Source organism: Lepisma saccharinum, chromosome 25, assembly GCF_977018435.1.
Source record: "Lepisma saccharinum chromosome 25, izLepSacc3.1, whole genome shotgun sequence".
NCBI classification, from domain to species: Eukaryota; Metazoa; Arthropoda; class Insecta; order Zygentoma; family Lepismatidae; genus Lepisma; species Lepisma saccharinum.
Window position 1 is genome coordinate 24,860,431 of NC_139253.1, and position 16,276 is coordinate 24,876,706.

The 16,276-nt window shown below is 42.7% G+C and overlaps 1 protein-coding gene across 2 annotated transcripts in view; it reads left to right on the top strand.

Annotated features, from left to right (window-relative positions):
- The window catches only part of LOC145978887 (inactive tyrosine-protein kinase 7-like), a 203,850-nt gene that overhangs the window by 144,183 nt on the left and 43,391 nt on the right, over positions 1 to 16,276 (top strand). For both annotated transcript variants that reach the window (XM_083111814.1, XM_083111815.1), the window contains exon 4: positions 14,431 to 14,594. In XM_083111814.1, the coding sequence (XP_082967940.1) occupies positions 14,431 to 14,594 (164 nt within the window). The remainder of the gene's footprint in view (positions 1 to 14,430; positions 14,595 to 16,276) is intronic.

Sequence of the window (16,276 nt, forward strand, 5' to 3'; positions counted from 1 at the left end):
ACCACGCCATGAAGGCGTATAGGGGGTGTGAGGGTAACGCCCCACACTTTCTTGATCCGGTCGTGAGTGGGGTGATGTGATCAGCATCACGCCCCTGACCGCCTTTACCCCCCAGGTAAGTTACTTAAATTTGGATTTAAAGGCTTGGCTTAATAGTTTGCGTAATATAATGAGCGATTTGGTACACATTAAAGTTAAATATATTAAAATATATGTATGAGAAAAGTTGGTTTACCGGCGGTAAGTGCGGTAACATGAAGAATACGCCTCTGCTTTATGATTGCCTCTTCATCAGTTTCATACAACCAACATTCATTGGTCTCGGTTAGCCTAAGGAGGAAGAAACGCGAAAATACTAAGAATATTAGAACACGTGGGAACAATGGCGTGCCCAAGGGGAAGTTGGTCGGGGTCATAACCCCCTCCCTGTGGCCCAGTATTCTTAAAAAAAGAACGTGAAAGACAGGAAAAGATGGCAAAATGAGGACTGACTACTACTAAAAAAAAAAGTAACCCCCCCTTTTTTTCGAAAATCCTGGGCACGTCACTGCGTGGGAAGACAGAACAACTAGAAAAGGGAAATTCCTAAGTATGCTATTGCGCTCTAATCACGTTTTGTAAAATTGCTACCGCAGACATTATGGAAATTTGCAAAAAATCCCTGAATAAATTTTGACCAATACATTAGTAGAGCATTCGGGTGCACTCTATGTTCACAAGTCACATTAGAGTAACGAACTGGAAAATGGGTTCAGAACAATGGCAGTTTTCACTGCGTTTTCCTTTCAACAGAAGAAACGACAAAAATATACATAAAAAACTACATCCGACAGGTGATTTACCTTCTGCGTTCGTGTTATTCCACCTCATGCTCCACTCTTCAAACGCGCAAGAAAGCTGCCTTCCTGTAGTCAGCGGTAATTTATTTCACGTCTCATGAAATTCAGATGGTAATGATATTAATAAGCCTAATTTGGCAGTTAGTCTCGGAAAGCTGCATGCAATTTTGTCATGAAGGATAGATATGAGAAAGATTTTGTCTCGCCGTTTATTTGTTGCTGACGTCAACCACACAATATTCTTCCCACCAGTATTATCGTTCTAGTGTAACTATAAGTATGTACTGTTATTATACTTGAAACTTTTGACAATTTCAAGAAGGCGACATATTGGGAATCATGTCTTTAACTGTACCATCCTGGTGATACATTACGCCCATGACGTTTTGTACTGACATACAATTGGCGGCTGATCTACTTAGGTCTATCTGTCCACCAATCGTCTTCAGGGGTGTGTTGCTCGATGGGTGTCAACAATCTCAGTTGCAAAGTAAAAGCTGTAGAGGTAACATCGCTCTCCCGTTGCAAGCGTACGTCTTTTTTTGTCAGTTGTTTTTATTAGCTTCTTTGTACAGTGTTTGGGTGTTTTGTGTACTAATTTTTCCGTGCTTTGTGTACTATTGTACAACTTTTATTCAGGAACAGCGCTGATCAACTCTTTCTCTCTCTCTCTCTCTCCGGTTTTACAGCACGTTTCGCAACATTTGTTTCGTCCCGCGAAGAGCTTTCGGTGCCTTGTGACTCGAAAATGCCCGATGTCAGTCGAAGAGAATTTAACTGATCGCTGATTCGTTGTTTCCCAGCCGCCAGTTGGAAATGCGATCAGTATAGTGCCCTCATGGCACGGACTGATTCAGTCTCTAGCAATAGGTTGAACTAGAGTCACAAAAATTTGCCATCATTACATGCCATCTTCTTTCAAGCGGAAAAATGATCAAAACCCTTCTTTGAAAATATTTTTCTAGGCTTACTTCTTTACACATTTTTAGTGCATGTTCGCACGTGTAGTTTGAGAGTAGGAGGACGTTTCTTTGTCATGCAAGTACGTTATGTGTACACGTCAGGATGTTTAGCGCAAGTCATTTGTCCAGTGTGGTAATGAGTCTAAATCACGCTACACGATCGTTAAGGGCTGAATATTGTTTCTTTTTATCTGCAATCTAATCTGGAAAGAATGGCGTTCTGCAAAGTTTTTACAAATAAATAAACCACTAGCTGAATGTAAATATATCGTAAGTAGTATGAAGTTCTTCACATCTTAATAATGGCGCCTTGGTATCCCAGCACGTTGGTTAGTACTGTCACAGTCTTGTTACTGAAGGTTCCGGCAGGCAGGGTGATTCTTGTGGGAGATCCTTCATTAGTTTCATCTAATCATTATTCATCTTCATCGTCACGACTAGCGTTAAAGCTATGTCAAATAAGAAAAATTCAAATTCATATTTTAGAGACATAAACAGCAAAAATTAAGATTGTCAATAAACTCCAGCGAACTTCTATTAAAGTTAAGGCAAAATATTGGAAAAACATATTTCCACTACTAATCGCTTCTATTTACCGTGTAAATATCCTGTACGATAAATATATTCTGAGCGACCTTTATTTGGGGGGGGGGGGGTCTATTTACATGTTACGTACCCGTGAAAAAATCTGTGTACATTCATACGCATAGCTGCTACGCGGGAGATCCGGCTTCGATTCCTGCATTGTGTGATTTCAGGTGATAATTTTTCCAGTCATGTCCATACACGGATGGTCTGTGGAGTTCACCCAGCATCAGTTGAACCATATCACTGGCAACAACGAATCTGTATTGAATGGCAATGGGTACCTATAGAAGGAGGAGAGTAAAGGCGGCCAGAGCGTGTTGCTGATCGTATCACCTCCATAGATGGCTGAGATTGTGTATGTGTGGGTCCTACCTTCACATCCCTGCGACATGAGCAAGGGGTAAATTTACATTTTACATGCATACATTCAGTTCCTCCCCCCCCCCCCACACACACGCCTCCCTAAAACTTTTCACAAAAACCCAGTTTATGGTCATTTTGGCGCCTAATTTACAATTAAACCCCCCAAATACAAACTTACACCCCTCTCCAAAATGAAAATTCTGGATAAATCCCTGCCATACATTGATTTGTGGGAAAAAGGTTGATTTAGATTAACTCCATCAGCAGTCACATTGTGAGCCTTTTCACCATGAGTGCTGGATACAGGCGTACATACTGTAAAAACTACTGGCAAATGCACGAAATATTCTAGTGGAGTAGTTCACTTTCAAATTAATATAGGACTTCCAACAGCAAAATAAATAGTAGGCGAATTGTCAACCACCATTGTCATTCAGTCTGTCTTCTACAATGTGATGATCATTAATATAAATAAAAACGTCAATCAGCAGAGGTATAATTAATTATGATGGACAACATCTGCTTTGCATCAACATAATTCCATTCCTTAAAACAACACAGCATGTGAACTAAAAAATAATAAAAATAGTGATGGACAATTTGCCTACTATTATCTTTGCCTTTGACTGTACATAAGTATATATTTATGTGGGTTGGCAGATTGTTCGTTTACAATACACATGCTTACACCGGGGAACCAAATCGTATTTGGAAAACTTGTTTTGGATAACCGGAAAAAATCAAACAAAATCCAGCGGAATACTATGAAATAATGTCATGGTATAATTTTCAGTTTATTCTGGAAAGTTCCCCAAATGGTGGAAAATTTTCCCAAACAGTGTGTAAAATAGTTCCCGTTAAGCATTCCAGGTGGCAGCACAAATGCAAGTGTAAGATCTGCAAGAAGTGTGTAAGCCAGTTCATCATGAAATTCCAACGTATTTACAGGGACCCATAGATGGCCACAAAAGTACATACTAGTAGATCGCAAATCATAGTGTTCCCGAAATAAGGTGGTTCCCAGATATCAGAATCTTGCAAATCACGGTGTGTGTGTGTGTGTGTGTGTGTAAACTCGTACACGGTTAATCGCACTGTTGAAAGTGGAGGACATGTTTATGACCCTTGTACCAGGCCCGTGCAACAGAAATCCGCCGCTAAGGCCGTAATTTATAATCTGACTTTTTCGTTGCCATGGTGGATTACTTAATAAGGGCAATGATGAAGACCCCACGGCCTCATGCAGCGAGATAGCTCCATGCATTGTGTGTGGTCCTCGTGTTGCGTGACTTCGTTTACAGACACGCCACTACAGCGTTTAAGTGGGACCGATATTGAATGTCTTGAGTGTGTAAACATGATTTGATGTCGAGAGTGAGTGCTCCGAGGGCAGGATGGTCGGTGCATGCGGAGTGGATGTCTTGTTTGTTTGTTTTCTCGGAGAAACAAAGATTAGGGCGTGGCATGTATATTTGCAAGGATTTCTCGGGATTGTAGTGGTTGCTTACGGCAAGGGTGGCCATTTTGTTTCTGTCAGCACAGTGCAATTTATGCTTCTCCCTCTGCCAGCATAGATACCGAGCAGGCCGTAACACACGGGGAGCGGGACAGGGCGATGGCCCCTCCCATATATTATTATAATGCCTTATATTTTGCCTTATGGCGTTCAACAGACTCGAGAATACTTTTCGTAACTTTTCCACTTTATGCTCAATCGGAACTGGACCTACAGTTTAAATTTGGATCCGAGCCACTCAAAAGAGGATATAACTCGAGGCCCCTTTTATTAATAGGTTTTTCCTCTGTTTATTTACTTTGTTCCTCATCTCTGATCGGCCAATGGGAGGATGATAGCGACATATAATAACCATCTATTCCAGTCCTGAACCCCTATTTTTGCAAAACAATGCTATAATCTCTATAACATAGAAGTCAACAGACATCCGAGGCGGAGTGGTTGGCACAGCATCCTACTGTCACGGTATCTAGTGACATGTAAAACGCAGTTCGATAAAAATTATTTTTTGTTTATTGATTCATTTTATGCACAAACATGAAAGTGTGAGGTTTGATTTTATTTTGTGAATAAACTTGTATCCGAGCCAGACGTCGGGAGTTGAGAGATGGGGTTTTTCTTGAGTGACAGCCGCCGCTTAGAACATGACATATTTGCACCAACGCGGAGATAAGGAAAGATTATTTTCGTCGCCACCAGGCTTGAGTCGCAGCGGGCGGGCTAACCCATGTTCACGGATGACCAGAGATATCAGCTGGACCCCACGCCATCAAGTATCGAAGACGCCTCGGTGACCGAGTTTCAAGACAATGGACACAGGTCATTCGCATCTCCTCCAAAAGCGAAGCCAAGCTACCTGAGCGTGGGTTTCAACGGACGGATTTGATTCTCTTATAAATATACGGTGCTACCATCCCAGACACAGTTTTTACCCGGATTTCACAGAGAGAGCATCTCCGCGCTACACTCTCGCGTGATCATTGTTTTGTGTCTGTGAACTTTGTTTCCTTACGTACTGTGAGCGACTTGCAGATAGGGAGTTACCAGTGTGCGCCTTGTTTTGGTGAAGATTACGCGGTGATTTGTTTTTGCCAAGCGTGGACTACATAATGATGGAGGACTAAAGAAGATAGAGAAGGGGGTCGTCGCTCCCCCTGACGCCTGCAACGACGCAGAAGCCAGCCAGACGACGCCAAAACCAAACACTGCCCAAAGCCCGTTACCAGAGAGAGAGAGAGAGAAGGACGTTTTCCAGCTCGACGTTCCAACTGAAGCCCGCTACCAGAGAGAGATGATTGCAGACCGACGTCCAATTGATGCCCGACACTAGAGATATCCCGACCGGCGCGTGACCACGTACACCCGACGCCAGTGACAAGAGGAAAGCCCGAAGTACTAAGGAGGTGCAAGTACACCAGATCGTCGCAATTATTCTTCGTCGCGATCGACCTCGGAGGACAATTTCGCCACAAAGGAACCGTGTGCAAGCCCCGCGTCCAGGAGAGAGGAATGACCACGCCATGTAGCAGAGTCTGGTACAGTATACTTCAGAGGGTCTCATGTCCATGTAAACGTGCGTCGTTAGTATCAACACCGTACAGTTAACGCCGAAGTCTCACTTATTAGCAAAGTCACTCAGGAAACCCCGAAACTAATTTCCGTGTCTGACAAATTTTGGTATTGTTGTAAAAAAGGGTTATTTCATGTTCAGATGTTCTAACTTAATTGTCTGCATTCAGCGTTAGAAGCTCCATTTCATTTCTTTAATATTTAGTGTAAATTGTCAAAGTGTGCTCCATTTCTTGTGTAACCGACCGCCCCGTCGCGCCATTTAACTTGTCAATAGTTGACTGATGAGTCCTTTTTAATTGTGGAAAGCGTAGTTGTTTTTATTGCAAGGTCGTGTGCGTGAAATAGTATTAGTTGTTGCATAGTGGTTTTTAAGGTAATTTTTGCTCGCGCCGACGATTGATTAGTGTATTCCGGCAGCTGGAGCCAATTAAGTTTTTGCATCACTATGTAATTGAGTAGTTGTTCTCATGGGACGAGAGAGGCTTGTGTGTAATACCCCCGTCCGAGAAACTTGTATAATGTCGAGCTTACGACTCGATGCATACGTTCATTATAACGAAAGATTTAACCACGCCGACCCAATTGTCTTAGTTAACCGCTTTCCGAGGGCTGGCACTTAAGTTAATTTAAAAGAGCACAGGAGCTGGCAGACAAATGCCCTAAATTCATATAAAGGTTTAAAAATTAAAAGGAATGATATGTTAACGAGATCCATGATTTGTATCCATACTTCACATGTAAAAATACCTCATGTGTGTGAAAGAGAGATAGCGTGAATGTTGTGAGAGTGAGGAGGCTTTGTAAACAGTTGTTGATTGCAATATTTTTTTGTTGTTACAATATATATTCACTATTTTACCGTTCGTCAGTGTTGTTATTTGACGTTTTTCAGGTACCAGATACTATGCTATTAGTGTTTTATGATTGTTCGAATCTACATATCAAAGGTAAACAAAACAGTGTAACATTTCAAGGTATTAATCTCCGCCTCGCAATAGTATGACAATAAACGACCGTCTCAGTACCGAACTTGATAACTGGACCGTGAGTCACGACCGGTTTCCCGTACACATAACGACGTTTGGCCCCGTGCCGGGGTATGATTGACACGTCATTTCGGGGACCGTGAGTGCACTCGTTACATTTGGCGCCGCGAACATGGGACGGCAACTTTTGTCATGTCTTTCCAGGAAAACCAGGTTGCGAGAGCGGTAGAAATTTCATTGTTGTATACGTCATGCATAAAATTCTTGTGTTAGGTTCCTGGTTATTTTTGTGTTTTTTGCTTTGTATTTCGAGGGTTATTTTCATGTATTTGTCGTAGGTTCACGTGTAAGGACACGTTATTGGGCGTAATTGGTAACAATAGGGCAGATATTTTTTTCGGCGAAAGCAGCAAGGGCAGCTGCATAGGGCATTTTTTATGTACTTTTTGTGTATTTTTTTGGTTTTTGGCGTAATTTATGGCTTCAGGCTGAGTTGCGGGATAAGGGATTCCCGACGGACCTCCTTTTTCTTTTTATGTATCGATTTGTAATTCACATTTTGTGTGAGCTCGCGTAAGTTTGCGTAACTGTTCCAAAGTCCGACCGAAGATTGAGCAGATAATTAGGGAAAGGCCTTCATGAGATTAAGAAATCGCCGTATAGACTGTTTGAACAAGAGTGACGTCATGATGGTTTGCGAGGCTTGTGGACAGCAATTTTCTGACTCCGAAATCGAAGGGGAGGGAGCCAGACCGGTTTGTCCCCAGTGCAAGGGCCCGTTGGAAATGGAAAGGGAGATACCAAGTGCCCAAGGGGGTACATCGTCACGTGCGGACAGCGACCACAGCAAGGAAGAAGATGACGTAGGAAGTGGCAGTGGTGCCAACCACCTCCAGCTAATCTTCCAGATGCTCCAAGGAGTTCAAACCAACATCCAGGGGTTGCAGGCTGAAATGCAAGGGGTCCAGACCAACATCCAGGGATTGGAAACCAGAGTCCAGACCAACATCCAGGGATTGCAGGCTGAGGTGCAAGGGATGCAGACCGACGTACGAGGGATGGAAGAACGCCTCCAAGGGACGGTTCGCGCCTCCGGAGAAGAAGTGACGCAACAACTCCTTCAGACGATCCAAGAATCCGAGGCTCGAATCGAATCCAGAATCGCCAGGACCGATGCTCGCATCAATGAACAGGAAGCCAAGGTGGCAACACTGGCGCAGAGCGTGCGTGAACAGGAAGGAGCTTTGCAACACATCGGCCAGCAGTGTGCACAGCTGGAGACGGCCTGCAATCGGAGCAACGATGCCCTCGAGCGACAAGTGCGGCGAGCAGCGAGCATAGCGGAAGGGAATTCCGACAAGATAAAGGAAATCGAGGATAAACTGCAACAATTGAACGTAGCTGACGTCCCGGGGTCTTCGCGAGAGCAGGCAGCTATGACGTCACCACAGCCAGCTGCGGTCCCCTCGTCTTCAAGGCGCGCGAGTGACGCAAGACCGACTACGCTTGTCAACGGGGGAAGCGAAGTGGAGCCTGGACTACATCTTCCATCGCCGCGACCGTTCGAAGCCCAAACTTCAAACCGGGAAGATATACGGTCTGAACCAGCACCAACGAGAAGAGCTCTGTTCCCGCCGGAATATAAGAAACACTTCAAGAAGTTCTCCGGGGACGACCGGATATCGCCGTCTGCCCTCGTCGAGGAATTCGAAGCAACAGCCCGGGAGTTAGGACTGACGGATGGAGAACGATTGCTTGTACTGAAAGGCTGGATGCAAGGTCGAGCAAAGAACTGGCTGGATCAGAATGAAAGACACTTTCATTCGTACTCGGCGTTTAGGGAAGCCTTCCTAACGCACTTTCCACGCTCTATGCAAGTGAAGGGAAAGATCAAGAAGCCGTTTTTCATGTACGACGGGCCGTATTTTTGCAGAGAAATGCAAAAGGTGGAACTGCTCCGACGAAAAGCGCCAAGAGTGGTTAGCGCGATATAAAAGCACAAGCGAGTCTTTGGTTTGAATTCTGATAAGGATGTGAGGTACATTTATCCTATTTTTGTGTAAATTATTGAGAGTGTACAAAATGTATATTTATTATGTAAATTGGAGGTATCATTTATATCATGTGTTTTGTGTTATCGAACTGGTTTACTTTTCTTGTACAGGGTGTTAAAAAATTTGTAGTCAAAATTTCATGCCCCTGAGTAGTAAAAAATTTTATTCGCCTACAGAATTTTTTGATCGGAAGGAGGGCGAGATGTCACGGTATCTAGTGACATGTAAAACGCAGTTCGATAAAAATTATTTTTTGTTTATTGATTCATTTTATGCACAAACATGAAAGTGTGAGGTTTGATTTTATTTTGTGAATAAACTTGTATCCGAGCCAGACGTCGGGAGTTGAGAGATGGGGTTTTTCTTGAGTGACAGCCGCCGCTTAGAACATGACATATTTGCACCAACGCGGAGATAAGGAAAGATTATTTTCGTCGCCACCAGGCTTGAGTCGCAGCGGGCGGGCTAACCCATGTTCACGGATGACCAGAGATATCAGCTGGACCCCACGCCTGCAAGTATCGAAGACGCCTCGGTGACCGAGTTTCAAGACAATGGACACAGGTCATTCGCATCTCCTCCAAAAGCGAAGCCAAGCTACCTGAGCGTGGGTTTCAACGGACGGATTTGATTCTCTTATAAATATACGGTGCTACCATCCCAGACACAGTTTTTACCCGGATTTCACAGAGAGAGCATCTCCGCGCTACACTCTCGCGTGATCATTGTTTTGTGTCTGTGAACTTTGTTTCCTTACGTACTGTGAGCGACTTGCAGATAGGGAGTTACCAGTGTGCGCCTTGTTTTGGTGAAGATTACGCGGTGATTTGTTTTTGCCAAGCGTGGACTACATAATGATGGAGGGCTAAAGAAGATAGAGAAGGGGGTCGTCGCTCCCCCTGACGCCTGCAACGACGCAGAAGCCAGCCAGACGACGCCAAAACCAAACACTGCCCAAAGCCCGTTACCAGAGAGAGAGAGAGAGAAGGACGTTTTCCAGCTCGACGTTCCAACTGAAGCCCGCTACCAGAGAGAGATGATTGCAGACCGACGTCCAATTGATGCCCGACACTAGAGATATCCCGACCGGCGCGTGACCACGTACACCCGACGCCAGTGACAAGAGGAAAGCCCGAAGTACTAAGGAGGTGCAAGTACACCAGATCGTCGCAATTATTCTTCGTCGCGATCGACCTCGGAGGACAATTTCGCCACAAAGGAACCGTGTGCAAGCCCCGCGTCAAGGAGAGAGGAATGACCACGCCATGTAGCAGAGTCTGGTACAGTATACTTCAGAGGGTCTCATGTCCATGTAAACGTGCGTCGTTAGTATCAACACCGTACAGTTAACGCCGAAGTCTCACTTATTAGCAAAGTCACTCAGGAAACCCCGAAACTAATTTCCGTGTCTGACAAATTTTGGTATTGTTGTAAAAAAGGGTTATTTCATGTTCAGATGTTCTAACTTAATTGTCTGCATTCAGCGTTAGAAGCTCCATTTCATTTCTTTAATATTTAGTGTAAATTGTCAAAGTGTGCTCCATTTCTTGTGTAACCGACCGCCCCGTCGCGCCATTTAACTTGTCAATAGTTGACTGATGAGTCCTTTTTAATTGTGGAAAGCGTAGTTGTTTTTATTGCAAGGTCGTGTGCGTGAAATAGTATTAGTTGTTGCATAGTGGTTTTTAAGGTAATTTTTGCTCGCGCCGACGATTGATTAGTGTATTCCGGCAGCTGGAGCCAATTAAGTTTTTGCATCACTATGTAATTGAGTAGTTGTTCTCATGGGACGAGAGAGGCTTGTGTGTAATACCCCCGTCCGAGAAACTTGTATAATGTCGAGCTTACGACTCGATGCATACGTTCATTATAACGAAAGATTTAACCACGCCGACCCAATTGTCTTAGTTAACCGCTTTCCGAGGGCTGGCACTTAAGTTAATTTAAAAGAGCACAGGAGCTGGCAGACAAATGCCCTAAATTCATATAAAGGTTTAAAAATTAAAAGGAATGATATGTTAACGAGATCCATGATTTGTATCCATACTTCACATGTAAAAATACCTCATGTGTGTGAAAGAGAGATAGCGTGAATGTTGTGAGAGTGAGGAGGCTTTGTAAACAGTTGTTGATTGCAATATTTTTTTGTTGTTACAATATATATTCACTATTTTACCGTTCGTCAGTGTTGTTATTTGACGTTTTTCAGGTACCAGATACTATGCTATTAGTGTTTTATGATTGTTCGAATCTACATATCAAAGGTAAACAAAACAGTGTAACATTTCAAGGTATTAATCTCCGCCTCGCAATAGTATGACAATAAACGACCGTCTCAGTACCGAACTTGATAACTGGACCGTGAGTCACGACCGGTTTCCCGTACACATAACGACGTTTGGCCCCGTGCCGGGGTATGATTGACACGTCATTTCGGGGACCGTGAGTGCACTCGTTACACTACGACCCCAGGTTGTACCGGGTTCAAATCCTGGCCTGGGCATGGGTGTTCTTTGTCCATTCATCAATTTCATCATATCATCATTCATTCTCATCTGCGAAGTAAAATCAACCAAATCAATCAATCAAAAACCTGGAAGTCAGCTTTGTTGTCGTTTGCAGTATGATATATTGTTTATATAAAACAGTGCAAGTGTATGTTAGAATTGATTGTCGGTCCTCCCAAATGTAACTTTTGGATCTGCCACTGACGCCACCTCGCGTTTCGTTTCTGGAGGACGTAAAAATTTGAATCATGATTCTAAAAGACTAGATAGAAAACAAATACGATTAAATAAATAAAGAATGCGTTTTAAGAAGTATGAAAGGTGCTTTCGAAATATTTTACATCCACTAAATGCCATTCAACAATGCATGAATTGAGTGAAATGGTTAATCTCCAAATACATTTGCACTACTTAAGCTAAACTAAATGAATATGCCCTCCCCATCCTGGGTTCTATTTTGTTTTGTAGGAAGTCAACTGACACATAAAACTGTGTTGACTGTTACCTAGACGAACCGAAAGTGGTAGTGCGATTTTACATGAGGCCCGAAGACGTATCTCTATGTGACGTCAGCTTTCTTTAGATACTAAAGAACAAAAGAGTCTTACATCGGGAAATTTGTGATTGCTTGAAATCCTAATTGTGGGTGACCAACCACTTACCATACTAAAATCATATATATATGTATGTTCCGGCATAACTCTCGAACGCCTGGAGCAATTTCAACCAAACTTAGTACACGTATCACTTGCAATCTGGAAAGAATACTTTGGGCGGTAAGGCACCCATGACACCCCTAGGGGTGGGGTGGGAAGGGGTGACATGTAAAAATAATCCAAAACGATCGATATTAAATTCCGCGCAAACAGACATCCGTGACTGTATGCAATCCCGCACAACGATAGTGTTTCTCGGGTTGTCTAACATTCAGGCTGATATAATTTTGTGTTGCGAAAACGTGTGGAATCCATAGTTTTCGTGACACTCTCAATGCGGTTTAACTTCAAGTTCATCACCACGGGATAAAATACCCGGGCAACGCCGGGTAATCAGCTAGTACTTAATAAAATCAGTTCTAAAGCATATATAAGGACAAAACACGAGACAATACAACCCTAGAGGATTACACTGGCCGTATGTCCAGACGCCAGAGCCTCGTTGGACTGTACCAATGCAGTTATCGGGGTGTAGTCCATGGAAATGAGGTTGACTTTTGGATCCCTTCTCAAATGGACACCCCTAAGAACCCGGGATATTTATGAAATACTGTTTACAGCAAATGAAAAATCGATTTATTTCAAGATAGGAGTATTCTGGGCTCATAACCTTAATTAACATAATTGTAATAATTATCTAGTTTAATCTAAGATAAAGTATTCAAATTTGGATTTGAATTTTTTTTCCTTATGTGTCTCAATTCTGTGCTGTAGGCTTTTATTTTAATCAACAAGCAGATCGTTAAATTTTAACGGTAGAATAGTATAAATTCTACAGTAACTTCTGACAGTGTGCATGAGAGTACTCACACTAAAAGGAACCCCGACTTGTTAAAGAAACACAAAGCTTCCCAGAATTTGTTTCTGAAGCATCCAAAAACGTATCTGTAAAGTGGGAAGCGGAAATGAAAACATGGGTTTAACAGCACAACAGACCTCATATCCGCGTTGTGTTGCTGCATTTCCCGCGTGGTAAGGTCGTTCATTCCCCCATCAAATAGGTTATTACTTTTATGTCGTGGATTTACAGTATAATAAAACGTCAATGTCTTATTGTATGGCCGTGTTAATTGCGCTCATATCAACCGCATTCCGCGCCTCTCGTGTGCAGTTCGATTGTCCTTTTTGAATCAAATTGGCTCGTTTTTCGAAGGAACTATATTAATCAGCACTTTTATTGGCGATTTCATTGATAACGACTCTGGTGAAATGTTCGTAGTGCCCTGGTACTGTAGCTCCGATGAACAACGTTTCCTCTGACAAAGCCAGTTATGCTCAGTTAAACTGTCGAAATGGAGTTTTGAAAAACTGTCCAATTTCAAATATATCACGCAGAAGCCTATATAGAGTGTTTCCGTGACCTTGAATCAAACTGTCTGTTCTTTCTGAGTGTTCCTTCGTCAATTTCACCATATCATCACTCATTTTCATTGCCGTGATTAGCCAAAAGTGGCAAAAAAGCGACGCTAAATAACAATCACGTTGTTGACTTCAGTAATACATTAAAGTGCATACAGCCGACCTACATGGCGTAGTGGTTAGCATACCGCGCTATGACGCCAAGGGTCCCGGGTTCAAATCACGACCTGAACATGGATGTTCTTTGTGTGTGTCATCATCACTCACCTTCATCTTCATGATTCGCCAAAAGTGGCAGAAATGCAAAGTAAAATAAACCAAATCAAATCCAATCAAAGTGTTGCATCAAAATACGCAGAAATGCATCAAAGGGTACTTTTATCAGCTGCTCTTCCGCGTGATGCACTGAAAATGCATAATTCGAACAGATAGATAAAAAAAACGATCGTTTCAAAGCAATCAAAGTTACACGTTTAATTGTGTCAATTGATGGACCAAAATGCATCAGCCGCGATTTGATGCATTCACACATAACAAAGTTAATGTGGCAAATCATTCGAAGTACCACCCGAACGAGCATGAAGTAATACGGTAATTAGTGGCGTGCTCTTAGGGAAAACTTTAATGGGAGGTCTTAGCCCCCATTTTGGTCAAACATTCCTAAAAAAAATAAGGATAAATATAGAAGAAATCTATAATAATAAAACATCTCCTCCCTAATTTGGAATTTCGGTAACAAATAGTCTTGTCCATATAATCCAACAACATTATATATATGTGTGTGTGTATGTGTGTGTTCTTCCACTATGCACGCGATGTTACCACCAGTTTTGAAATCGTAGAATTAGTGTAGATATTTAGATTTTTCTAAAAGAGAGATTGGTCATCGTTGGAAAGAATATTGTGGTAAATTTTGTAGAAGTATCTTGGTTGCGATTACAAAATATCTCCTTGCTTTCTTCTTTCAGGAATTCTATACCTTTGGTGAAATCTGAGAAGATATCATTCCGAGGCAACAGGAAGCTGCATATTAAAAATGTCTCCCCGGCAGACAATGGAGTGTATACATGCCGTGCTCACAACGATGCAGGCATGCTGAACAGCAACAACAGCTTTGCCTTGGCTGTTCCTGGTAAGTGTAAACAGTCTTCTAAAATTTTACTGCACCAAATCTTGAGCAAGATCATTGAACAAGTCCTTTGAACTGAATTGTGGTCAGAGCTCCTCCCGTTCAAGATACCTCATATCTAGAGCATTCCCTGACATTCGCTACGAGACTCGGCGGCAAGCGGCCCGGCATCAGCGCTTGTCTTTCCCGGTGAACGGGTCCGCGACAGTCGGTAGAGTCGGCTATTAAAATTACAATTTTCATATTGTGTACTAACCTTGACTACAGAAGGTGTCGAAAATGATGTCCATCTGCTGCAACACATTCCTGGCATCTCCCAAGGAAATTGGCATTTACACGTGCAAGTTCGTCTACTGTAATTCTCCCGATTTCTCGTACAATACTCTCTTTTAACTCACGGATGGTGTGCGGATTGTCTTTGCATACTTTTTTTTTTAGATTTCCCCATTTTTCTTTCCACTTTTATTCAGAACTGACCCCGTTACTCTAAACTTTTTTACGAGGTTTAATATAGTGGTCCTATGTGGAACGGGAACACCAGGAAATTTCGTTGCAAAACGTCTTCGCACTTCTCCACAATTCCTCTTTCCGAAGTAACACTCGACAAGATAAATCCTTTGTCTTAATGTAAACTTTTGTGGTGCCATATTAAGCCACAATCTTCAACACACGGACACGACACAACACAACTTCCGAGGGAGGATTATACTAGCGTCAGTCTGCAACATCAACAGAAAAAGAAAGAGAGCGAAGGCAGGGAGAGCGAAAAAAACAGACTGTAGCGTGCGACTGTCGCGGACCCGTTCACCGGGAAAGACAAGCGCTGATGCCGGGCCGCTTGCCGAGTCTCGTAGCGAATGTCAGGGAATGCTCTGTACAAGTAAACAGTTAGACTTGTAATCGAGGAACTTTATGATGATATAGAGACGTGCCTAGACATAAATAGCGTAAAGCTAATTTTTTGTGCGGTGGAAGTTACCTCTTTTTTGCTCGCTTGCTTCCGTAGATATGTTGAAAGGTGGGTCAAAACCTAAAATTTATGTACGTACTATTGGAGACTTAGGTACTCATATAGCCTAATGATGTTACCTGCTGACAGATGCTTCCATGGTTGTGTATCAGTAATTATTATTTCTCGTGGATATCATATATGAAATACGTCCTTAAAACCTAGATTACTCTGTATATTGTTAATTCTTTAAAGTAATCTAGGGTCGAAGACCCTATCGTAAGAATAAGTCGCACGTGTGAGTCAGTTCGTTAGTTGCTTGTCCATGGAGTGGGGGTTATTTGTTGGGGTTATATCCCCGCTCCTGGACCACTATTCCTTTAAAAAAAAGAAGTCTAAATATTTACTAAACAGATTTTTGTTAAAAAAAAAAAAAGAAAGAAGAAGCCACACCCCATCTAACGGCCATACTCCTATACTGCCACGGATGCAGTTTCTGTGTGTGGTGTCCAATGAAGTGCATTAGACACACTAAGCAAAACCAGAACTGCAAACATTATTTCTTCAAGCACCTGTGGCAATGAGTTAACCACAGCTATAGTTGAACCACAAGCAAAAGAACCTGCGCAGAACCGCGTGTCCTGTGCATCGTACTCGCGCATGTAGGGGAGGAGCCGAATAGAGCAGCTTTTCCGTGGTTTGAGCTGAACGGATGGAGGGGAAGATGTGCGAACGC